The sequence below is a fragment of the Piliocolobus tephrosceles genome, chromosome 19 (genome assembly GCF_002776525.5).
Source record: "Piliocolobus tephrosceles isolate RC106 chromosome 19, ASM277652v3, whole genome shotgun sequence".
NCBI lineage: Eukaryota > Metazoa > Chordata > Mammalia > Primates > Cercopithecidae > Piliocolobus > Piliocolobus tephrosceles.
The window spans coordinates 23,104,028-23,129,123 of record NC_045452.1 but is presented as its reverse complement, the minus strand read 5'-3'; the positions used below and the strand labels follow the sequence as shown (position 1 = coordinate 23,129,123).

At 51.1% G+C, this 25,096-nt stretch overlaps 1 protein-coding gene across 4 annotated transcripts in view; it reads right to left on the bottom strand.

Annotated features, from left to right (window-relative positions):
- Positions 1–25,096, bottom strand: part of ZC3H7B (zinc finger CCCH-type containing 7B) — a 63,939-nt gene that overhangs the window by 35,939 nt on the left and 2,904 nt on the right. Inside the window, exons 2-6 of one of the 4 annotated variants that reach the window (XM_026451606.2) lie at positions 24,333–24,497; positions 6,328–6,386; positions 2,055–2,088; positions 1,734–1,931; positions 579–737 (exon numbers count right to left, since the gene is read on the bottom strand). In XM_026451606.2, the coding sequence (XP_026307391.1) occupies positions 579–737; positions 1,734–1,931; positions 2,055–2,088; positions 6,328–6,380 (444 nt within the window). In that variant the 5' untranslated portion in view covers positions 6,381–6,386; positions 24,333–24,497. Of the gene's footprint in view, positions 1–578; positions 738–1,733; positions 1,932–2,054; positions 2,089–6,327; positions 6,387–19,308; positions 19,553–24,332; positions 24,498–25,096 lie in introns of all 4 variants that reach the window. The other 3 variants (XM_026451607.2, XM_026451605.2, XM_026451608.2) reach the window with 3 other exon arrangements.

Genomic DNA, 25,096 nt, shown 5'->3' with positions numbered 1-25,096 from the left:
GTGCCTGGCCTTTTTTTTTTTTTTTTTTTTGAGATGGAGTCTCACTCTGTCGCTCGAGCTGAAGTGCAGTGGCACAATTTCAGCTCACTGCAATCTCCGCCTCCTAGGTTCAAGCAATTCTCCTGCCTCAGCCTCCCGAGTAGCTGGGATTACAGGCGCGTGCCACCATGCCCGGCTAAATTTTGTATTTTTAGTAGAGATGGGGTTTTGCCATGTTTGCCAGGTTGGTCTCGAACTCCTGACCTCAGGTGATTCACCTGCCTCAGCCTTCCAAAGTGTTGAGATTACAGGCGTGAGCCACTGTGTCTGGCCCCATCTTTAAAATGAGGATAATCACATTATCTGCTTCTTAGGGTTATTGCCAGGATTAGGTGAGTTAATACACACAACGTATCCTAGCAGTGCCTGGCACCCACTCAGCGCTCAGAGAATGGGAGCTAGTGTTAACGTCAGGATCTGCAAGTCACAGGGGAGGAAGCTGAGACACAAGGATGTGGTGGCTAGGCCCAAGTGAGGGCCAGAAGGTTAGAATTCTGGCCTCTGAGCAGGCACCAGCGTGGCTGCAGAGCCACACTCACGTGGGGCAGGGCGAGGGAACACCGGCTGCTGCACTCGTAGGCCTCCTTGTGGCGTCCCAGTTCATTGAGAGCGCGTGCCTTGCGGAACAATGCCCGGATACTCTCGCTGTCCAGGCCCAGTGCCTTCTCGCTGTCCTCTAGCGCCTTCTCATACAGGCCCTGCCGGAGAGGAGCAGAGTCACTGGTCAACACCTATTACCCTCCCTCCCCCAGGCCTCCTGCCCCTGCCTAGGAATGAACACCAGCTTCTCTTCTTGGCAGAGATAGAGGAGCTGAAGTCTTGGGTCAGGGACAGGGCTCGAGGCTCCAGGAGAGAAGGAAGCACCCTGGTGTCCAGCCTCTGATCAAGAGTGTCTGTGTGTCTAGCTGATGGGGCTGCAGTGGGCTTGGGCGGGACACTGCAGGAAAGGGCCTGAAGATCTACAACCACCAGCCTGATCATTCAAACAAGTCTATATCCATCTCTGCCTTTGGTTCAGAAGGGCTGAGAGTAACAATGGCATCTCTAAGAGGCAGTGAGACCATGAAGGCAGCTCTGTGTGCAGAGTGTGTACAAGGGTTAACCCTGAGGCATCCGGGAGCCATTTATCCAGAAGAGTCTGCTGGATGGCAGAGGTGTCACGGGGTCCTCTAGAGAGCCTGCAGCAGAGCCTCCCACAGGAGCTCATGAACCTGAGTCAGTGGGTGCACAGGACAGGGAAGAGGAGGAGGCTGCAGCTCTAAGGAGGAGAGGAGGGGGAGGAGGAAGGCACTGAAGTCTGTAAAGAAACAGTGACGAGGCTGAGGCTGTGGAAAGGACAGTGGGGCAGGGAAGGAGGAGCAGGAGAAGTCAGACTCCCACCAAGGCCCAGGGTTACCCCAAGATTCTAACTTACTTCATCTGGGGCAGGGCTAGGGCATCAATCAGTATCATTAAAAAAAAAAAAAAAAACAACCTTTTTATTATGCATTGTACTTTTAAAAGCTCCCCAGCTGAGCATGTTGTACAGTTGAGATTGAGAGCCACCAGGACAATGAGATTCTGAACGCAGGCTGGGAGGGGGCTGGCCCTGGTCTACAGGCTCACTGGGGTATGGGCCTGGCTCCACTGGGCATCCAGAGGGATGTGGTGATCAGGACAGCAGAGGAGGAGAGAAAGGAGGGTGCCAGGCTCACCATGGTGAAGTAGCAGGCGGCCCTATTGACATGCAGCTTGCACAGCAGCTCCCGGGGCAGGGCCACCTGGTCAGAGGCAGCGTAGTCGGCCACGTTCAGCCCTTCCATGTACTGCACCAGAGCCTGCTTATAGTCCTTCTCCCGGAACAGATCATTGCCCTCAGCAAACAGATTCTGCACCAGCTTGAGCAGAAAGGCCTGTTGGGGGCAAGGTGTGTAGGGGGCTCATGACCTCTGGCCCCAGCTCGGGCACCCGGCCCAAGCCTCTCCCCTGCACATCTCCACCCTTCCCCTTTGCTCAGCCTGACAGCTGACACTCACCTCATACTCTTCTTGCTTTAGGGGTAGTGTCGACCTAGTAGGAAAAGAGAACACGAGGTCTCGGTGAGCCCAGCGGTCCCAGCTTCATGGAGGTCCAGAGCTACTCCTCTAACTCAGACCTCAGCCATCACCTTGTGGACTACGGTGAACAGACAGCGGTTTTCTGCCACTAAATCATTACCATGCAAGACTTCCAGTTCTGATGAAAGGACCTGCATGTTTCTTGGGGCCAGACAGCCAGGTTTTCCAAGGTACAGGTGCTGAGAAAGAGCAGACTGACCCCAGCCCCACCTCCAGCCTGGCCTGAGCTCCAGCCCTACTTCCAGCCACAGCCCCAGCTCCAGCCCCAACCCAGCCAGCCCCAGCCCTAAGCCAGCCCTAGCTCAGCCCAGTTCCAGCTCTACCTCTGGCCCTCGACCCAGCCCCAGCCCCTGCTGCTGAGAAAAACAGCCCTCTCCTAAAGGCAAGCAGGCATTCCAAGCCCTTTCTCAGTTACGTGAGGGGAAGGAGGGAGGAGCCACACTTGGGCCTAGGAGGCCCCCAGGACTGGAAAAGGACAAGAAGAGGAAAATCAGACTCGGGCCAAGGCAGAGCAGGGGAAGGCTCCAGCTGCAGCTCAAGGCCAGGAGGAGAGGATGGTGCAGGGGCTGCTGTAGCAGGAGTGGCAGGGACAGAAGCAGGCAGGAAAAGGCAGGAAGCATGAGCGTCGTCAGGGAATTAACACCTAGCATAGGCCTTGGGAAGGACCACAGCCCATCAAACCCGAGAGCACAGGCCCACAGACACTCGGTGCCTACCCTGTCCACTCCCACTAACACACGCCCCAGCCAATGCCAGGTCTTCACTGAGCCTGTGAGCCCCTCATGCTGGACTCAACAAATCATTCTAGGTGGGGTCTGGGCACCTGCTCCCTCCTGTGGCTAATGCGCTGTCAGTATGAAAGAGGGCATCAGCCGAGGAGAACTGAGGTTCATCTGTCCGATAGGCTCAATGGCCAGGCTGGAAGGGAAGCTGGGCTTTGTCTCCCAGTCCCTCATTCCACAGAGGGAAAAACAGACACTTAGAGTGGCGCAGGGACTTGCCCAAGGCTGCTTGGCAGGAAGGCATCGGAGGCAGGGCTGGGCGGCATCTTTCCGTTGCCTGGAAATGCTGCCAGCACCTGGGCAGGAAAGAGCGGCCTAGGCCAGTGCGTGAGAAGTGGGCAGAGGCGCAACGCTGGGAAGGCTGTGTGTGCACGTATGTGTGGAAGGTGTTCCCAGTTGTGACATTGGGGCTCACCCCAGCCCACCTCTCATTTCCCTCACCACTGTCTGGGCCCCGGCCCTGCCATCTCTCCCCATACTGCTGCAGTGTCTGTCCCCTCTGCTGCCCCACCAAGGACCCCATCACTACCCTCTTGGCCTCCTGCCTCCAGCCTCCCCTCTTCCAGCGTCCTAAGACATCTTTTTTTTTTTTTTTTTTTTTTTGAGACAGAGTCTCGCTCTTTCGCCCAGGCTGGAGTGCAGTGGCGTGATCTCGGCTCACTGCAACCTCTGCCTCCCGGGTTCATGACATTCTCCTGCCTCAGCCTCCTGAGTAGCTGGGACTACAGGCACCCGCCATGACGCCCGGCTAATTCTTTGTATTTTTAGTAGAGACGGGGTTTCACCGTGTTAGCCAGGATAGTTTCACTCTCCTGACCTTGTGATCCGCCTGCCTTGGCCTCCCAAAGTGCTGGGATTACAGGCGTGAGCCACCGCACCCGGCCGTAGACATCTTAAGGTCCTCCGCAAGCTGGGGCCAACCCACCTGTCTCCATTCACTTAGAGCTCTCAGGGCGTGCTAAGCACATGAGGCACACATGCAGCAACACAGCGTAGGAGAAGTGGGGCAAAAATAGCAGGACTGATATGAAAAGCACTGAGTCCCACTGTGCTTCCTGCAAAGCCTTAGAGGCCAACAGACGGCTTCAGGGAGGCTGCCTTGTAGCTGGGCCTTCCTAGAACTCCCCTTTGGAAAGGAGAAGGAGGGGACAAGAGTGAACATTTACCCCAAGCACCACCTGGCCCCTTAACCCTCACAATGACCCTGTAGGGGAAATGGGAGAACCGGGCTGGGGATCCAGCTCCACAGATATCAGTGACTGAGGCTGGAGACACAGAACTCTTCTGATGGAAGACAGCAGTGGCCGGAGTCACCTTGTTCACCAGACTGGCCCCTGAATAAATTGGAGCACTTCCCCAGAATCAAACCCTCACACCCAAAAGCGGGAGAGGACCTGCCGCCCGTGAAGAGAGATGAGCTAGCAGCCGCTCTGATGACCAAGTCTGAGGAGGGTTTGCAAACTCCCAGTCATGGCAGCAAGGTGGGGTTGGCCAACGGCCTAGGGAGTGGCTGCTGAACTTGGGGCCATGCTCTAGGTGCTCCCAAAACTCCTAATCAAATCAGCCCAGCGCAGCACACCCTCCAGAAGCAGCCAGGAAAGTGACTATGTTGTGCACGGAGGAAGGAGAATGTGTTGTGTCAATATGAACACTCACTCTGTGACAGCAGCACGGACACTGAGGTCGTGTGAAAAGGGACGCAGTTTGCGGTGACATGGGTGAGCAAAGGCAAGGGAGTACGCTGGGCACAGCGGGACACGCCTGCAATCCCAGCTACGTGGGAGGCTGGGGTAGGAAAACTGCTTGAGCCCAGGAGATTGAGACCCGCCTGGGCCACACAGGGAGACCCCATCACAAAGAAAAGAAAAGGCAAGGAGTGTTTTATTGGTCTGTGTGAGAGAACAAAAGTGGGGAGTATATAAGGGAACATGGAGGCAAACTCCAGTTTTATGGGGAGCTCTATTTAAGAAAAAGAACACAAAATGATGAACACAGGATTGCAAGGGTGCATGCCTTCCAGGGCCTCGGAAGGGGCTCGTGCAAGTGAGAGGCCACGCTGTCTACGCTTCATTAGCGTTGGATGATTATGCCTCTGAGGATCTACTTGAGAGCAATAAGAGAAAAAGGTTACTCAAAATATTTTGTGTGTAAAAAAAAACAGAAACAAAACAAAAACAAATGTCGGGCCGGGTGCGATGGCTCACACCTACAATCCCAGCACTTTGGGAGGCTGAGGAGGGCAGGTCATGAGGTCAGGAGTTCGAGACCATCCTGGCCAACATGGTGAAACCCCCGTCTCTACTAAAAATACAAAAATTAGCTGGGTGCAGTGGCGCACGTCTGTTATCCCAGCTACTCGGGAGGCTGAGGCAGGTTGCTTAACCTCTGTGAGCCTCAACTTTCTCATCTGCAAAATGGAAATAAGGCTACCTACTTTACTGGGTTGTTGTGAAGACTAAAAAGATGATGGATTGGCCAGGCACGGTGGCTCACGTCTGTAATCCTAGCACTTTGGGAGGCTGAGGCAGGAGGATCACTTGAGCCCAGGAGTTTGAGACCAGCCTGGGCAACATACCAAGGCCCCGTCTCTACAAAAAACTAAAAAGATTGGCCTAGTGCGGTGGCTCATGCCTGTAATCCCAGCACTTTGGGAGGCCGAGGTGGGCGGGTTACCTGAGGCCAGGAGTTGGCAGCCTGACCAATATGGCGAAACCCCATCTCTACTAAAAATACAAAAATTAGCTGGGCAGGGTGGCACACACCTATAATCCCAACTACTCAAGAGGCTGAGGCAGGAGAATCGCTTGAACCCGGGAGGTTGCAGTAAGCTGAGATCATGTCATTGCACTCCAGCCTGGGCAACAGGGCAAGGCTCTGTCTCAAACAAACAAACAAAATTAGCTGGGTATGGTGGTGTGCACCTACGGTCCCAGCTACATGGGAGGCGGAGGTAGGAGGATTACTTGAGCCCAGGAGGTCAGGAGCACCATTCACTCCAGCTGGGGCAACAAGGAGAGACTCTGTCTCAAAGAAGACACAGATGTGAAGGTCCCAGCATAGGGACTGAGATTGTAAATGCTCCATAAACAGGGACTATTGATTGATCAGAAAACTCGTGCAGTCATGCAAGAGAATTAACAGGGAGTGCAAATGTGAAGGGTGAGGGTAGAATTATCTACTGGACAAGATCGAAGGATAACCTGAGCCAGGGAGCATGTGTGCATGTGGAGTTCAAGCCCAGCCACACCAGCCTCTTCCTGGCTCCTCCCACCTGCCCACACCTCAGCACACACAGCAGCCTTGGCAGTAAAGGCTCAGCAGTGAGAAAAGTGAGCGCTGGGACAGTGTGGCTCTCAGAGAACCCACCCCTGCCCACCCAGCCGTCCAGCCCTGGCCACATGCAGGCTTACTGAATGAACTGCAGCCCCTTCTCGATGTCCGCCTTCCGTTTCTGCCTCTCCATCAGTCTCTGGGGGAGAGAGCACAGTCCATCAGTCAGCAAAGCCGGGTTGCCGTCGGCCACCCCCACTTCGTGGGCCCTGTGATTGGGTGCTCTCACTCCCACTCTCATTCCCTTCCCCGTGTCGGGAGGGGCGTCCCTGAGGGCGATGACCACCCTCAGGGCGGTGTCTTCCCCAACCACGGCCCCCTGGACTCCTAGACTGTGTGGTGCCCTCAAGGGACAAGGGGCATAGAGGCCACCTGCCCTTTCCCACACAGGCTTGAGCTACAATACCTTACGGACACCCTCAAGGTCAAGGGAATACTGGTTTTTTGTTTTTTTGTTTTTTGAGACAGAGTCTCCCTCTGTTACCCAGGCTGGAGTACAATGGCGCCATCTTGGCTCACTGCAACCTGCGTTTCCTGGGTTCAAGTGATCCTCTTGCCTCAGCCTCCCAAGTAGCTGGGATTACAGGAGCCCACCACCATGCCCAGCTAATTTTTGTATTTTTAGTAGAGACAAGGTTTCACCATGTTGGCCAGGCTGGTCTCGAACTCCTGACTTCAGGTCATTCATCTGCTTTGGCTTCTCAAAGTGCAGGGATGACAGGCATGAGAAACCGCGCCTGGCCCCCTTTTTTTTCTTTTTTCTTTTTTTTTGAGATGGGGTCTCTATCACCCTGACTGGAGTGCAGTGGCATGATCTCAGCTCACTGCAACCTTCATCTCCTGGGTTCAAGTGATTCTCCTGCCTCAGCCTCTGGAGTAGCTGGGAATACAGGTGTGCACTACCACACACCTGGCTAATTTTTGTATTTTCAGTAGAGACAGGGTTTCATTATGTTGCCCAGGCTGGTTTCAAATCCTGACCTCAGGTTATCCGCCTGCTTTGGCCTCCCAGAATGCTAATATTACAGGTGTGAGCCACTGTGCCCAGCTGACAAAGGCTTTCTTTTAGAATGTATGTTCTAGTGGAGAGGCACATGACAATAAATATATCACATAGTACAGGAAGGATACACGCAATTATGAAAAAATAGTACGATAGAGTGACAGGGTGCTATAATTCTGAGTAGTCTGAAAGGCCACTTTGATTTTTTTTTTAGCCAGAGACTCACTCTGCTGCCCAGGCTGGAGTGCAGTGGCATGATCTCAGCCCACTCCAACCTCCACCTCCCGGATTCAAGCGATTCTTGTACTTCAGTCTCCCAAGTAGCTGGGACTACAAGCACTTGCCACCATGCCTGGCTACTTCTTGGTTTTTTTTTTTTTTTTTTTTTTTTTTTTTGAGAGGGAGTTCCGCTCTGTTGCCCAGGCTGGAGAGCAGTGGCGCAATCTTGGCTCACTGCAACCTCCACCTCCCGGGTTCAAGCAATTCTCCTGCCTCAGCCTCCCGGGTAGCTGGGACTACAGGTGCGTGCCACCATGCCCTGCTAATTTTTTGTATTTTTAGTAGAGACGGGGTTTCACCGTGTTAGCCAGGATGGTCTCGATTTCCTGACCTTGTGATCTGCCCGCCTCGGCCTCCCAAAGTGCTGGGATTACAGGCGTGAGCCACCATGCCCGGCCTATTTTTTTGTGTTTTTAGCAGAGACAGGGTTTCACCACATTGGCCAGGCTAGTCTCAAACGCCTGACCTCAAGTGATCCACCCATCTCAGCCTCCCAAAGTGCTGGAACTATAGGCATCAGCCACTGCGCCTGGCTCACTTTGACATTTGAATGGAGATCTACGTGTATGATGTGAGGGAGCCAGCCCTGCGGACACCTGGTGGGAAAGGGCTCCGGGCAGAGGGAACAGTGAGTGCAAAGGTCCTGAGGGAGGCGCCTTGTTGGTATATCTGAGAACGCGCGAGGAGGCTGGTAAGGATGGAGCAGAGTGGGCAGTGCAGGGGGTGGTGAATAAGGTCAGAGAGATTAGCAGGGAAGACCACATGTAGAAGTATTTTCATTTTCTTTTTTGAGACAGTTTCATTCTGTTGCCCAGAATGGCATGATCACTGCAGCCTCAAATTCCTGGGCTCAAGGGATCCTCCTACTTCAGCCTCCCAAGTAGCTGAGATTACAGGCATGTGCCACCACGCCTCACTAACCTTTAAAATTTTTTGCAGAGACAAGGTCTTTCTATGTTGCCCAGGCTAGTCTTTTTTTTTTTTTTTTTTTTTGAGACGGAGTCTCGCTCTGTCACCCAGGTTGGAGTGCAGTAGCGCGATCTTGGCTCACTGCATGCTCCGCCTCCTGGGTTCATGCCATTCTCCTGCCTCAGCCTCCTGCCTCAGCCTTCCGAGTAGCTAGGACTACAGGCACCTGCCACCACGCCCGGCTAAGTTTTTGTACTTTTAGTAGAGATGGGGTTTCATCATGTTAGCCAGGATGGTCTCAATCTCCTGACCTTGTGATCCACCCACCTCGGCTTCCCAAAGTGCTGGGTTACAGGTGTGAGGCATCGCGCCCGGCCTTCCAGGCTGGTCTTAAACTCCTGGTCTCAAGTGATCCTCCCACCTCAGCTTCCTAAAGTGATGGGATGATAGGCATGAGCCACGCACAGCACCCAGCCCATAGAGGTTTTGTAGAGGGGGCAGACTGTGGATTCCACCCCAAGGTAGAGGAGTCACAGGAGCTTTTGAACAAAAGGGCCATTCTATCTCTAGCTTTGCTCTATAAGAAAATGAGTTGTCACTAAATAACCTAGATTTATTTAAATCTCACAACATCCCCATCAGGTAGAAAAATAGTACTCTAAGAGGCTAGGAAAGTTATTCAAAGCCATGTAGTCAGCCTGGATCCTGGGTTCAATGACACTGTGGAGACAGGCATCAGGCAGCCTCATTAACAAGGCATCAGGAGACCAAAGGCCCCAGCCCTCCAGGCACCTAACACCCCACACCCTTCCCTCCTCTGGGAACAAAATTTCTTTGTTTTGAGATAGGGTCTTGCTCTGTTGCCCAGGATGGAGTGCAGTGATCTTGGCTCACTGCAGCCTCCGTCTCCCGAGCTCAACTGATCTTCCCCGCTCAGCCTCCTGAGTAGCTGGGACCACCACACATGGCTAATTTTTGTATTTTTGTTTTTTTTTGGAGATGGGGTTTTGCCACGTTGCCCAGGCTGGTCTCGAACTCCTGGGCTCAAGAAATCCTCCCACCTGAGTCTCCCAAAGTACTGGGAATATAGGCCTGAGCCACTGCGCCCAGCCAGAAAATTCTTATAGGGAGGGTGTTACAGCCTGGATGTTTGTGCCCCCTCTCCCTTTCATATGTTGAAGCCCTAAACCCTATATTTGGAGACAGGGCCCATACGGAGCTAATTAAGGTTAAATCAAGTTATGATTCAATATTTTGTTGGATGAATTCTCTCTCTGCACCACGTGGCCGCTGCCCAGGGATGGGGGAGGGATGGTATTGGCAATTCAAGACTGGCTTTCTGGCCAGGCACGGTGGCTCATGCCTGTAATCTCAGCACTTTGGGAGGCCGAAGTGGGTGGATCACCTGAGGTCAGGAGTTCGAGACCAGCCTGGCCAACATGGTGAAACCCCATCTCTACCAAGAATATAAAAATTAGCTGGGGGCCAGGCGCAGTGGCTCACGCCTGTAATCTCAGCACTTTGGGAGGTCATGAGTTCAAGACCAGCCTGGCCAACATGGTGAAACCCTGTCTCTACTAAGAATACAAAAATTAAGTTAGCTGGGCGTGGTGGCACGTGCCTATAATCCCAGCTACTCGGGAGGCTGAGACAGGAAAATCTCTTGAATCCAGGAGGCAGAGGTTGTAGGGAGCCAAGACTGTGCCATTGCACCCCAGCTTGGGTGACACAGCAAGACTCTTCTCGAAAAAGAAAAAAAAAAAAAAATTAGCTGGGCATGGTGGCACACGTTTGTAATCCCAGCTACTTGGGAGGCTGAGGCAGGAGAATCACTTGAAGGATGCAAGAGGATGCAGTGAGCCAAGATTGCGCCATTGCACTACAGCCTGGGTGACAGAGCAACTACCTGAGTCCAGGAAGTTAAGGCTGCAGTGAACCTTGATTGTGCCACTGCACTCCAGCCTGGGCAACAGAGTGAGACCCTGCCTCAAAAAAAAAAAAAAAAAAAAAAATGTCCAGGCGTGATGGCTCATGGCTGTAATTCCAGCACTTTGGGAGGCCAAGGCACATGGATCACCTGAGGTCAGGAGTTTGAGACCAGCCTGGTGAAACCCCGTCTCTACTAAAAATACAAAAATTAGCTGGGTGTGATGGCATGCACCTGTAATCTCAGCTTCTCGGGAGGGTGATACTGGAAAATTGCTTGAACCTGGGAGGTGGAGGTTGCAGTGAGCCGAGATCACGCCACTGCACCTCCAGCCTGGGCAACAGAGTGAGACCCTGTTAAAAAACAAAACAAAACAGAAAAAACGGCCAGACGCGGTGGCTCACGCCTATAATCCCAGCACTTTGGGAGGCTGAGGCGGGCGGGTAACCTGAGGTCGAAGTTTGAGACCAGCCTGACCAACATGGAGAAACCCCGTCTCTACTAAAAATACAAAATTAGCTGGGCATGGTGGCGCATCCCTGTAATCCCAGCTACTCAGGAGGCTGAGGCAGGAGAATTACTTGAACCCAGGAGGTAGAGGTTGTGGTGAGCCAAGATCGCACCACTGTACTCCAGCCTGGACGACAAGAGGCAAAGGGGAACTCCGTCTCAAAATCAACAACAACAACAAAAAACTATTTGGATAGAATGAATGTATTTCATATGTGATAAGATCGTGAATTTGGGGGGATGGAGGGTAGAATGATATAGACTGAATGTCTGTGTCCTCCCCAAATTCATATGCTGAAGCTCTAATCCCAAAATGTGACTATATTTGAAGATAGGGCCTATATTTGAAGATATACAGATACGGAAGTATCTGTAATTAAGGTTAAATGAGGGCATAAGGGCAGGGCCCTGATCCAACAGGATTACTGTCCTTATAAGAGACACCAGAAAGCTGCTCTTTCTCTGTCTCCTCCCTTGCACGCACCAAAGAAAGGCCATGTGAGGACACAGAGTGGTCTGTAAGCCAGGAAGAGAGCCCTCAGCAGAAATCAAACAGGCTGGCACACTGACTAGGACTCCCAGTCTCCAAAACTGTAAAGAAATAAATTTCTGTTGTTTAGGCCACTCAGTCTATGGTATTTTGATATGGCAATACCTATGCAGACTAATACAGTGGTTAAAAGGTCATTTATTCTCAAAGAGGGAGGTATGGCTGGGCTTAGTGGCTCATACCTGTAATTGGGAGGCTGAGGTGGGAGAATCGCTTGAGCCCAGGAGTTCGAAACCAGCCCAGGCAACATAGCAAGACTCCATCCCTACAAAAAAAAAAGCAAAAAACCCTACAAATTAGCTGGATATAGTGGTACATGCCTGTATTCCCCTCTACTCAGGAAGCTATGCCGGAAGGATTGCTTGTGCCCAGGACGTCAAGGATGCGCTGAGCCGAGATCGTGCCACTTGCACCCTAGCACTCTAGTACGTGCGTGTGGAAGGTGTCCCTAGTTGTGACATCGGGGCTCACCAGCCCACCTCTCACTTGCCTCCCCACTGTCTGGCCAGCCTGGGCAACCAAGTGAGACCCTGTCTCAAAGAACAAAAAAAAAAACAAAAAGAAAGGGAGGTGAGCATCTTGAAAGCATGTGTCAGACATGACTCAGAGAAGGCACCTGGCAGAGGAGCAAGAAGCATGTAGGCCAAACAAACCTCCAGGATCAGATTTTTTTAATTTTTATTTTATTTTATTTTTTATTTTTGGAGACAGGGTCTTGCCTGTATTTTTAAGTAATAATAATGATTGGCTGGGCGTGGTGACTCACCCTGGTAATCCCAGCACTTTGGGAGGCCAAGGCGGGCAGATCACAAGGTCAGGAGTTTGAGACCAGCCTAGCCAATATGGTGAAACCCTTCTCTACTAAAAATATAAAAATTAGCCAGGCATGATGGCGGAGGCCTATAGTCCCAGCTACTCGGGAGGCTGAGGCAGAAGAATCACTTGAACCCAGGAGGCAGCGGTTGCAGTGAGCCAAGATTGTGCCACTGCACTCTAGCCTGGGTGACAAAGCAAGACTCCGTCTCAAAAAATACAATAAAAGGCCGGGCGCAGTGGCTCAAGCCTGTAATTCCAGCACTTTGGGAGGCCGAGACGGGCGGATCATGTCAGGAGATCGAGACCATCCTGGCTAACATGGTGAAACCCCGTCTCTACTAAAAAAATACCAAAAAAACTAGCCGGGCGTGGTGGCGGGCGCCTGTAGTCCCAGCTACTCGGGAGGCTGAGGCAGGAGAATGGCGTAAACCTGGGAGGCGGAGCTTGTAGTGAGCTGAGATCCGGCCACTGCACTCCAGCCTGGGTGACAGAGCGAGACTCCATCTCAAAAAAAAAAAAAATAAACAATAAAATAAAAATAATAATGATTATGGGCCGCACGTGGTGACTCACACCTGTAATCCCAGCACTTTGGCAGGTGAAGTGGGAACATCACTTGATCCCAGGAGTTCAAGACCAGCCTGGGCAACACAGTGAGACCCCCTGTCTCAAAAATAAAAAATAGGCCGGGCGCAGTGGCTCATGCCTGTAATCCCAGCACTTTGGGAGGCGGAATTGGGAGGATCACTTGAGGTCAGCAGTTTGAGACCAGCCTGGCCATCATGGCGAAATCCTGTCTCTCCTAAAAATACAAAAAGTAGCCAGGCTTGGTGGCGCTCGCCTATAGTCCCAGCTACTCGGAAGGCTGAGGCAGAAGAATTGCTTGAACCCAAGAGGCGGAGGTTGCTGTGAGCCGAGATCGTGCCACTGCACTCCAGCCTGGGCGACAGAGCAAGACTCTGTCTCAAAAAATCAATAAATAAAATAAAATAAAAATAAAAATAAAAAAGGGGAAAGAACATAGAAAGGAAATTCACAGGAAAATAAATCATTAGGATACTCAAACTCACTGATTAAAAAAATATGCCGGTTGGGCGCGGTGGCTGACGCCTGTAATCCTAGCACTTTGGGATGCCGAGGCGGGCGGATCACAAGGTCAGGAGATCAAGACCATCCTGGCTAACACGGTGAGCCCAGTTTCTACTAAAAATAGAAAAAAATTAGCAGGGCATGGTGGCAGGCGCCTGTAGTTCCAGGTACTCAGGAGGCTGAGGCAGGAGAATGGCGTGAGCCCAGGAGGCAGAGCTTGCAGGGAGCCGAGATGGCACCACTGCACTCCAGCCTGGGCGAAAGAGCAAGACTCCGTCTCAAAGAAAGAAAGAAAGAAAGAAAGAAAGAAAAAAAACAGTCTGACTCAAAACATTACCTGCTTCTGGTACTGCCCCACCCGGTTTTTTATGTGAGAAAAACTCCCATTTTGAGCTAGGAATTCTGTTGCTTCCAGCCAAAAATCTTCCAAATGCTAAAATGTCCTTTCACTTTGACCCAGAAATTTCACTTCCAAGAATTTAATCTATGAAAATCCCTGCACATGTACTCAATTAATTTGCATAGGGATATAGTATGATTATAATTATTTTGTTTTTGAGACAGGGTCTCTGTTGCCCAAGCTGGAGGTCACTTCAACCTTGACCTCCCAGGCTCAAGCGATCCTCCGACCTCAGCCCCCCAAGTAGCTGGGACCACAGGCACTTACCACCACCCCTGGCTAATTTTTTGTATTTTTTGTAGAGACAGTGTTTCACTACATTGCTCAGGCTGGTCTTGAACTCCTGGCCTCAAGGAATCTACCCACCTCAGCCTCTCAGAGTGCTGGGATTACAGGTGTGAGCCACCACGACCAGCCAGGGATGTATTATTATTATTCATTATCATTATTTTAGAGGCAGGGTCTCACTGTATCACCCAGGCTGGAGTGCAGTGGCTCCATCATGGCTCACTTCAGCCTTGACCTCCTCAGCTAAAGTAATCCTCCCACCTCAGCTTCCCCAAGTAGCTGGGACTACAGGTGTAGGACGTATTATTATTATTATTACTTTAAGACAGAGTCTCATTCCGTTGCCCAGGCTGTAGTGCAGCGGCACAATCTCAACTCATTGCAGCCTCAGCCTCCCAAAAAGCTGGGACTACAGGCATGTGCCACCATGCCCAGCTAATTTTTTGTATTTTTTTTTTTTTGAGATGGAGTCTCGCTCTGTCGCCCAGGCTGGAGTGCAGTGGCCGGATCTCAGCTCACTGCAAGCTCCGCCTCCCGGGTTTACGCTGTTCTCCTGCCTCAGCCTCCCGAGTAGCTGGGACTACAGGCGCCCGCCACCTCGCCCTGGCTAGTTTTTTGTATTTTTTTAGTAGAGACAGGGTTTCACCGTGTTAGCCAGGATGGTCTCGATCTCATGACCTAGTGATCCACCCATCTCGGCCTCCCAAAGTGCTGGGATTACAGTCTTGAGCCACCGCGCCCGGCCAATTTTTTGTATTTTTTGTAGAGACAGGGTTTCACCACGTTGTCCAGGCTGGTGTTGAACACCTGGACTCAGGCGATCTGCCCGCCTCAGCCTCCCAAAGTGCTGGGATTAGAGGCATGAGCCACCACGCCCAGCTAGGATGTATTTTTTTTTTTTTTTTTGAGACGGAGTCTCGCTCCGTCACCCAGCCTGGAGTGCAGTGGCGCCATCTTGGCTCACTGCAAGCTCCGCCTTCCGGGTTCACGCCATTCTCCTGCCTCAGCCTCCCGAGGATGTATTATTATTATTATTATTATTATTTTTTTTTTGAGACGGAGTCTGGCTCTGTGGCCCAGGCTGGAGTGCTGTGGCCGGATCTCAGCTCACTGCAAGCTCCGCCTCCCGGGTTCACGCCATTCTCCTGCCTCAGCCTCCCAGTAGCTGGGACTACAGGCGCCGCTACCTCGCCCGGCTAGTTTTTTGTAGTTTTTAGTAGAGACGGGGTTTCACCGTGTTAGCCAGGATGGTCTCGATCTCCTGACCTCGTGATCCGCCCGTCTCGGCCTCCCAAAGTGCTGGGATTACAGGCTTGAGCCACCGCGCCCGGCCGGATGTATTATTTTTAAGAGTAAGTGAAAAACTAGAAGGTGAAAAACTTAATGTCTACCACTAAAGGATTAACTTAATTAATTAATTAAATTATACTATATCCATAGCATGGAATACAATGCAGCTATTGAATTTATATGTATTGTCATGGAGATGCCTCCGTGCATGGTGGAGGAACAAAAACAGAAGCAGATTTCTCTGTTAGGGGCTTTTCTCACTCTGCCCAGGTCTCAAGACCAACATTCCCAAGCTTCCATTTAAGGGACAGTGCTCCTGCTCTCTTCACTACCCGCTCCCTAGATGAGCTCTTACATTTCATGATAACATGAGTCATGTTAATGACTCACCTATCTCTTCCTCCTGCCAGGCCCACCCCTCCCCAGTATTTCAGCCTCAGATCTCTCTTTTTTTTTTGAGACGGAGTCTCGCTCTGTCGCCCAGGCTGGAGTGCAGTTGTGCCATCTCAGTTCACTGCAAGCTCCGCCTCTCGGGCTAACGCCATTCTCCTGCCTCAGCCTCCCGAGTAGCTGGGACTTACAGGCGCCCGCCACCATGCCCGGCAACTTTTTTTGTATTTTTAGTAGAGATGGGGTTTCACCATTTTAGCAAGGATGGTCTCGATCTCCTGACCTCATGATCCGCCCGCCTCGGCCTCCCAAAGTGCTGGGATTACAAGCGTGAGCCACTGCGCCCGGCCAGATCTCTTATCTTCTGGGTAGTGGTACCTGGAAGTCCAACATCTAGGCTGCCTATGACTTCCATGCCTTTCTTAATCCTCGACCTGGAATGCCTCTGCCACACACACCTTCCCAACTCCTACTCATCCTTCAAGACCCAACTTAGATGCCTCTGTGTTCAAAGTCCTCTTTGGTGCCATCTCAGCTGGACTGGGTGTTTCTCCAACTGAACACATTACAAACTGAACTCAGCGTCTTCTCCCCAATCCTACTCCTCTTCCATTATTCCCTGACTATTCACAGCTCTGAGCATCATCCTGTTCTCAGCCAACCCCCAGTTTCTTCCACCTTTACCTCATAAATATTTCCCCACCTTGCAGTCCCTTATATCCTCTCCACAAGCATGGCTATCTCTCCGGTCCTCAACATCTCTTGCCAAGTTTCCAATAGGCCCCTTCCAATATGCTCCCATTTAGTGGTCAGGGATATCTGTGTAATGCATACGCCAGCGTCACTTCCCCGCTCAAAACCCAAGTGCACGCATGCACGCACACACACGAATGAATGCAGGCTGAAAAAAAAAAAAAAAAAAGGTGAGACCGGGCACGGTGACTCATGTTTGTAATTCCAGCACTTTGGGAGGCCGAGGCGGGCGGATCACTTGAGGTCAGGAGATCCAGACCACAGTGAAACCCCGTCTCTACTAAAAATACAAAAAATTAGCCGGGCGTGGTGGCGGGCGCCTGTAGTCCCAGCTGCTCGAGAGGTTGAGGCAGGAGAATGGCGTGAACCCGGGAGGCAGAGCTTGCAGTGAGCCGAGATTGCGCCACTGCACTCCAGCCTGGGTGACAGAGCGAGACTCCATCTCAAAAAAAATAAAATAAAATAAAACAAGGTAGTTCTGGGCCAGGCGCAGTGGCTCACGCCTGTAATCCCAGCGCTTTGGGAGGCCAAGGCAGGCGGATCACGAGGTCAGGAGATCGAGACCATCCTGGCCAACACGGTGAAACCCCGTCTCTACTAAAAATACAAAAATTAGCTGGGTGTGGTGGTGCGTCCCTGTAATCCCAGCTACTCAGAAGGCTGAGGCAGGAGAATCGCTTGAACCAGGGAGTCGGAGGTTTCAGTGAGCCGAGATCATGCCACTGCACTCCAGCTTGGCAACAGAGTGAGACTCCGTCTCAGAGAAAAAAAAAAGAGAGAGAGAGAGAAAAGAAATTAGGGGAGTTCCATTAGACTGCTAGATTTGTTGTTTTAATTGATACTATAATCCAGGAGAACTGCTTTCCTTTGTAAACCTGCGTATTTCACTTTATACTTTTTCTTTTCTGTTTTTTTGAGACAGAGTGAGACTCTGTCACCCAGGCTGGAGTGCAGTGGTACGATCCGGGCTCACTGCAACCTCTGCCTTCCAGGTTCAAGCAATTCTCCTGCCTTAGCCTCCCAAGTAGCTGGGATTACAGGAACCCGCCACCACGCCCAGTTAATTTTTTATTTTTAGTAGAGATGGGGTTTCGCTATGTTGGCCAGGCTGATCTCGAACTCCTGGCCTCAAGTGATCCGCCCGCCTCGGCTTCCCAAAGTGCTGGGATTACAGATGTGAGCCACCACGCCTGGCCTATACCTTTTGTTTTTGAGACAGGGTCCTGCTCTGCCACCTAGGCTGTAGTACGGTGGCAGGATCTCAGCTCACTGCAGCCTCCACCTCCTGGGCTCCAGCAATCATTTCACCTTCGGCGTCCCGAGTCGCTGGAACCGCAGGCACGCTACACCATGCCTGGCTAATTATTTGTATATTTTGTAGAGACAGGGTTTTGCCATGTTGCCTAGGCTGGCACTTTATACATTTAAAAACATGACAGGTCTGCAAAGATTTAGAAACCCTATTCTAATGAATCATATTATTTATCCACCCAGTCATATCAAAGGTAGGTGCTTGTTACCCCACTTTTCACAGAAAAGTGAAGCGTGGTGGGGATCTGTGACTTGTCCAAGGCCACATTGTTGCTGAGGAAGAAAGCTGGAGCTACTGGCAGGGCTCCTGGCTCCAGGAATGAATGTGAAATGGCAACCTGCAGCTTGTGTGCTTGTCAACTGGCTCACCTTGAACAGAAACCAAAGTTCAGGAAACTTCCCCAGACCTCCCCAACTCCCTGGTCCCTGTCCCACAAACTAAACTAAGAGTCAGTAGCAAAGCACACTCCTTTTTCCGCCAGCAGCATTCTGGTTACAAAGGGCTTCTACTTTCATAATCTTGTCTTACCCTGCCAACAACTTGGGGCCAGACTGCACAGGAATGGTTCAAACCCACATCTCTGTCTCCAGGGGGCCTAGGCTCCAGCTGCTTCTTTTTTTTTCTTTTTTTTTTTTTTGAGACAGAGTCTTGCTCTGACGCCCAGGCTAGAGGGCAGTGGCTCGATCTCGGCTCAGTGCAACCTCCACCTCCAAGGTTCAAGCGATTCTCCTGTCTCAGCCTCCAAATAGCTGGGACTACAGGCATGCGCCACCATGTTAAGCTAATTTTTTTTGTATTTTTAGTAGAGACGGGTTTCACCATGTTGGCAAGGCTGGTCTTGAACTCCTAACTTCAAGTGATCCGCACACCTCGGCCTTCCAAAGTGCCGAGATTACAGGCGTGAGCGACCGCATCCAGCCCTGCTCCAGCTTCTTCATCAAGACCCACCAGATGTGGTGCTTAAAGTGAGATGCTTAAAATATACCAACTCCTTGGCCGAGCGCGATGGCCCATGCCTGTAATCCCAGCACTTTGGGAGGTCGAGGTGGGTGAATCACAAGGTCAGAAGATTGAGACCATCCTGGCTAACACAGCAAAACCCTGTCTCTACTAAAAATACAAAAAAATTGGCTGGGCGCGGTGGCTCAAGCCTGTAATCCTAGCACTTTGGGAGGTCGAGGTGGGCGAATCACAAGGTCAGAAGATTGAGACCATCATGGCTAACACAGCGAAACCCTGTCTCTACTAAAAATACAAAAAAATTAGCCGGGTGTGGTGGCGGGCACCTGTAGTCCCAACTACTCAGGAGGCTGAGGCAGGAGAATGGCGTGAACCCCGGAGGCGCAGGCTGTGGTGAACTGAGATCGTGCCACTGCACTCCAGACTGGGTGACAGAGTGAGACTCCAAAAAAAAAACTCCCTTTTTAAAACAGTAACAGAAGGTCATTGTGAAAGCTTTGGAAATTATAGGCAAGTATTAAAAAAATAAGCCAGAGTCACCCAGAGGCCCATAGATCAGAGTGACTGTCTAACACTGCGGCGTACCCTGTTCCTCTTGAGCAGTCAGTCACTGCTCCTACTCCCAGGGAGCTTGAAAATCCTTGTGGCATCAAGATAGTTTCCAGCGCTGCTCTGCTTGCTTTGGTGGCTGGTGCTGACAGGGAGGCAGGCTGGGCCATGCAATCCACCAGCCCTGGGTTCAAATCCCAGCACTGTCCCACACTGGCTTTCAGGGCACCTCCTTGAGCCTCAGTTTTGTCATTTGGGAGACAGGGATGATGATACACACCTGACAAGACAATTTTGCAGATCCACCTGGTGTGCTTCCCCCACAAGGGGTCAGAAATTCATGTTTCTGCTGAAATGGGTGCTGTAGAGAGCACTCACGACAGACATAATTATCCTGTAAGTTTTCAGTCAGTCAATGTTGATTTTTCTTTGCAGTTTCCCTGCCCAGTCGTGGGCTGTTTGGCAAGGGCTATTCTGTGGCCAACCTGCTACTATTATTTATTTATTCAGCAAATAACCATGAAGCACTTTTAGTGCAAGGGGACCTACCAGGTGCTAGGGGAACATGGTTAATGAAGTCCTTTCCCTGGTGGAGCTTGTCATCCATGGGCAGGAAGACAAATAAACCAGCATGAAATGCACACGACAAGTAAAAATAGAGATCAGAGTCACAAGGAAGCTGAAGCAGGAAGCGTGGCATGGAGTGATGGAAAGTACACTAGGGGCGGGCACAGTGGTTCATGCCTGTAATCCCAGCACTTTGGGAGGCCGAGGTGGGCGGATCACTTGAGGCCAGGAGTTCAAGACCAGCCTGGTCAACATGGTGAAACCCCATCTCTACTAAAAATACAAAAATTAGGCCGGGTGTGGTGGTGGGCACCTGTAATCCCAGCTACTCAGGAGGCTAAGGCAGGAGAATCACTTGAACCCAGGAGGTCAATGTTGCAGTGAGCCGAGATCATACCACTGCACTCCAGCAAGACTGTCTCAAAACAAGAAAAAAAGAAAGAAAGCAGACTGGGAGTTTAGGGAAGACCGTTAGGGGGAAGCTAGCATTTAAGAGAGACAGGGAGCCAGTCATGGAAGACAGGAGGTAGGGTAAGAGGGCACCTACCTAGCAGGGGACAGGGCACAGGCAATGGCCCCGAGGTGGGAACAAGCTGATAATATTCCAGAAAAACTCAGAAGGCCAGCGTGGCTGCAGCGCCCGAGTGAGGGCAAGCCACGTGGGAGGCAAAGTGCAAGGGGCAGACAAGGCTGGTCCCAGAGCCACTCACAGGCCATGCCGGAAGCCAGGGCTGTGTTTTGCGTGTGTCAGGAAACTGCAGGAGACTTTTCAGCAGAAGAGTGACAGGAGCTTATTTATTTTGCAAGAAGATCCTTTGGCTACTGCAGGGAGGATACTGGGAGATTGGTTAGGAGGCTACTGCAGTAGTCCAGGCCTGGATCAAGGCAGACAGTGAAGAATATTCAGGAATATTCTGAAGGCTATTAAATGATCACAACTACAACCACTGCCACAGATTTGATTGGATCAGTACGGCCATTTCACAGAAAAGGAGACAGAAGCCAAGAATGACAAAATAATCGTGCCTCCATCATACAGCCAGCATGAACAGGAGTTGGGAATGAAATTCAGGACTTTGGGCTCCCTGCCCTGCGTTCCTCAGCCTGTGGAGGGAGAGGAATGACACAGGGATGCTCCAGGGAGCAAGAGCATAGCTGAACCAGGGCGACCTCCGAAAACCCCAGGAGGGCCAGAGCCCCCACCTTCCCTGCAGCCCTCACAGGAGGTACTCAAGGAGTGATCATCAGCCGACCCCAGCACTTCAGTAACACAAACCAATCAGAAGACACAGTTCTTGGTCTCAGGGAATCCAATACCCTGTTCCCCCACCGAACCACAGTGTGGACTGGGTAGGAAGAGCAGTGCGGGGGTGATAGCTCAGTCTTTTTCTTCTGAAAAACAGGGACACCTCTTACCTTACCTCGAAAGACTGTCATGACAATTAATGAGAGACTGTGGACACAGCAGGACACAAATGGTGATGGTAGTTAGGATTTCCAGACTGGTAAGAAAAGAGCTTCGAGGACACTGGAAGTAACTTGAAGGCTGTCTCCTGCATGGCAGCGAAGACCTTGGACACCAGATGGCTTCACGTGACTCCCTTCTCTACCTCAGCTGTGTGATCTCGGAAGTGTTACTTAGTCTTTCTGAGCCTTAGGCTCCTCATCTACAAGATGGGGCTGCCAGTGATTGCTCCGGCCTTGAAGAGCTCTTAAGTGGATTCAATAAGAGAAGGCATAGGAAATGTCAAGCACGATGCTGGTATACAGCGGTGTTAACTATATGGGGGCTGCTGGTATATGGGTGTTATATGCTGCTATATGGGTGATCGTATCCCCACGATCACCACCAAGCTCGTGTCTCAGCCTCTGATGCTGAGGAGCTGTGATGCTGCAGAATTGAAGTTACCAGATGTTTCTTAAGGGAACAAGGGTTCCGAATGCAGGAATGTCCCTCCCTCTGGGCCTCCATAGCCTGGTGGGGAGACAGCACCAACACAACCAACACGGCACCAATATAACCAACACGCCTGCAAAGAAACAGTCTCCCTGGGGGGAATGAACTCAGTGGGAAGGAGTCTGTAGCTGGTGCTGACAGACGAAGGAAAACGAACTTGTTTTCCAGGGGCCATGAAATGTGATGAAAGGAGCTGACTTCAGGCCCAGCATGGTGGCTCATGCCTATAATCCCAGCACTTGGGAGGCCGAGGAGGGTGGATCACGAGGTCAGGAGTTCGAGGCCAGTCTGATCAACATGGTGAAACACCATCTCTACTAAAAATACAAAAAAAAATTAGCTGGGTGTGGTGGCAGGTGCCTGTAATCCCAGCTACTTGGGAGGCTGAAACAGGAGAACTGCTCGAACCTGGGAGGCAGAGGTTGCAGTGAGCCAAGATCACACCACTGCACTCCAGCCTGGGTGACAGAGGGAGACTCTGTCTCAAAAAAAAGAAAGGAGCTGACTTCTGTGCAGGCTCCTGGGAGCTGACACACAGCCCATCATCAGCCCAAGCTGAGCCTCCAGCTTGGGGCTGCAGCACCTCCACACCCTGCTGTCTGAATAACCTCGGGTCTCCCCTGCGGCTCCTTCCCAGGCCCACACCAGGCCAGCTTCAGAGCCAGACATCCTGGGTTGGCTCTGCAGCTCTGCCCCTTGCGCACTTCACAGAATCTCTCTATGCCACAGTTTCTTCACCTGTAAAATGGGGATAATTATAGTGCCTCCCTAGAGGGCTGCTGAAAGAATTAAATAAAGTCTGGGCACGGGGGCTCACACCTGTAAACCAGCACTTGGGAAGGCCGAGGAGGGTCGATCACTTGAGATCAGGAGTTCAAGACCAGCCCGGCCAACATGGCAAAACCCCATCTCTATTGAAAATACAAAAATTAGTTGGGCATGGTGGTGGACACCTGTAATCTAAGCTACTCGGGAGGCTGAGGCAGGAGGATCACTTGAACCCAGGAGGCAGAGGCTGCAGTGAGCCAAGATTGCACCATTGTACTCCAGCCTGGACCACAAGAGCAAAACTCCGTCTCAAAATAAATAAATAAATAAGCTAATTTAGGAAAAAGGACTTGCAACAGGGCCTAGAAGATTGCTGGTCCAGTGATTGCTAAATTAATACAAATTTTTAAACACTTCTAGCTCCTTTCATCTGAGTTTCTTATCCTAATCCCCAGGCATGGGTTATCATCAAATATCATCAAATCTCAGGGCTCCTTTTTAGAAGGGGAAACTGAGGCCCAGAGAATCAAAAGGATCATGATGGCAGAGCCTGATTTGAACTCAAAGTCATATATATGCCCACTAGACTGTGGCTGTACCAGGTGACCTGTTCTTCTTTATACATCCCTGCCTTTGTCTATCTCAATGCCTCTGCTTAGAACACCCTTTCTCTGGCTTTTCAACCTATCTTTCAGATGTTCAAATGGCACTTCTAGGAAGACCTTCCACTCTTGGGCAAAATAAACCTTCCTCCTCTACGCTGGGGCATAATTCAATTTGACAACACGATGGCTGAGTGTGTCATCCTGGCACTGCCTCTGGGGCTGGAGGCACAGAGGGTGAATCAGACCCACTTCCTGTCCTTGGGAAGCTCAGATTAATGGTCCATATCTATCTCATCCCAAGCTCCAAGCTCCCCCAGGTTGCTGAGCCGGCACCTAGCAGGCACTAAGGAACCAAACTTGCTCAAATCACCACGCTCAGGGACCGGTCCTCCTTCCACTGCCATTCTGCTTTCTGCAGTTAGAAACCTATTGAGAGTGTTTTCACTGGGCCAGCCCCGCGGGGCCCTGGGACATAGAGCCAGTTTAGGAGAACTCCTTAGTCTTGGGGAGCCTGCTGACAGTGCTACCCTAGTTGCATTTGCTAATTCAGACCATCTGGTCTCTTTTTGTTTTTTGAGACGGAGTTTCACTCTGTTGCCCAAGCTGGAGTGCAGTGGCGTGATCTTGTCTCATTGCAACCTCCACCCCACCCCCAGGTTCAAGAGATTCTCTTGCCTCAGCCTCCCAAGTAGCTGGGATTACAGGTACCCACCACCATGCCCAGTTAAATTTTTTTTTTTTTTTTTTTTTGAGACAGAGTCTCACTCTGTCACGAGGCTGGAGTGTAGTGATGCAATGTTGGCTCACTGCAACCTCCGCCTCCCGGGTTCAAGCGATTCTCCTGCCTCAGCCTCCCAAGTAGCTGGGATTATAGGTATGCACCGCCACACCCAGCTAATTTTTGTACTTTTAGTAAGGCGGGGTTTCACCATGTTGGCCAGGATGGTCTCAATCTCTTGACCTCGTGATCCACCCATCTCGGCCTCCCAAAGTGCTGGGATTACAGCCATGAGCCACCGCAGCCGGCCAATTTTTGTGTTTTTAGTGGAGACTGCGTTTCACCATGTTGCCAGATCTAGTCTTGAACTCGTGACCTCAAGTGATCAGCTTGCCTCGGCTTCCCAAAGTGCTGGGATTACAGGCCAGTCCCTGTTGTTGCTTACGTATCTGAGAGGAAGGTGGTGCAGAGGTCAGGAGCACACTCAAGAGTCAAGAAGGCCTGGGTTCAAATCCTGCAGATTGACCTTGGGCTGGGCACACAAATCCTGTGTTCCTCAATTTCTTCATCTGTGAAATGGAGATGACAGTGCCTACTCCTCATGCAGCTACTAAAACAATTACAGAGAATGTAAGTCAACCTTCCAGCACAGAAGCAGTTGTGGCTAACCCACCCTGGCAAGCCTCCCCATTCTTCCAAGTTCAAATTCTACTTCCTAGAAGAAGCCTTCTCTAACTTTTTCAGGTAACCTTGAGCTCTCTTCTCTCCACTCCCACTGCATTGACACCATAATTCTTATGTTCTCATTGATTCACTAGAGTGAAGTTTCTCTTTCCAGCCAGATAATAAATGACAAAGTTTATTGCAAACCTGCTCCACAGCATCTCACAAGAGGCACTTGAAAAGTAACTTGCAGATGGGCATGAGGTGGCTCATACCTGTAATCCCAGCACTTTGGGAGGCCGAGGTGGGCAGATACGTTGAGCCCAGGAGTTCATTTGAATCCAGATATGTTGAGCCCAGGAATCACTTGAACCCAGGAGGCAGGTTGCAGTGAGCTAGGATCGTGCCACTGCACTCCAGCCTGGGTAACAGAGTGAGACTCTGTCAAAAAAAGGAAAGAAAGGAAAGAAAAGAAAGAAAAGAAAGAAGGAAGGAAGGAAGAAAAAGAAAGAAAGAAAGAAAGAAAGAAAGAAAGAAAGAAAGAAA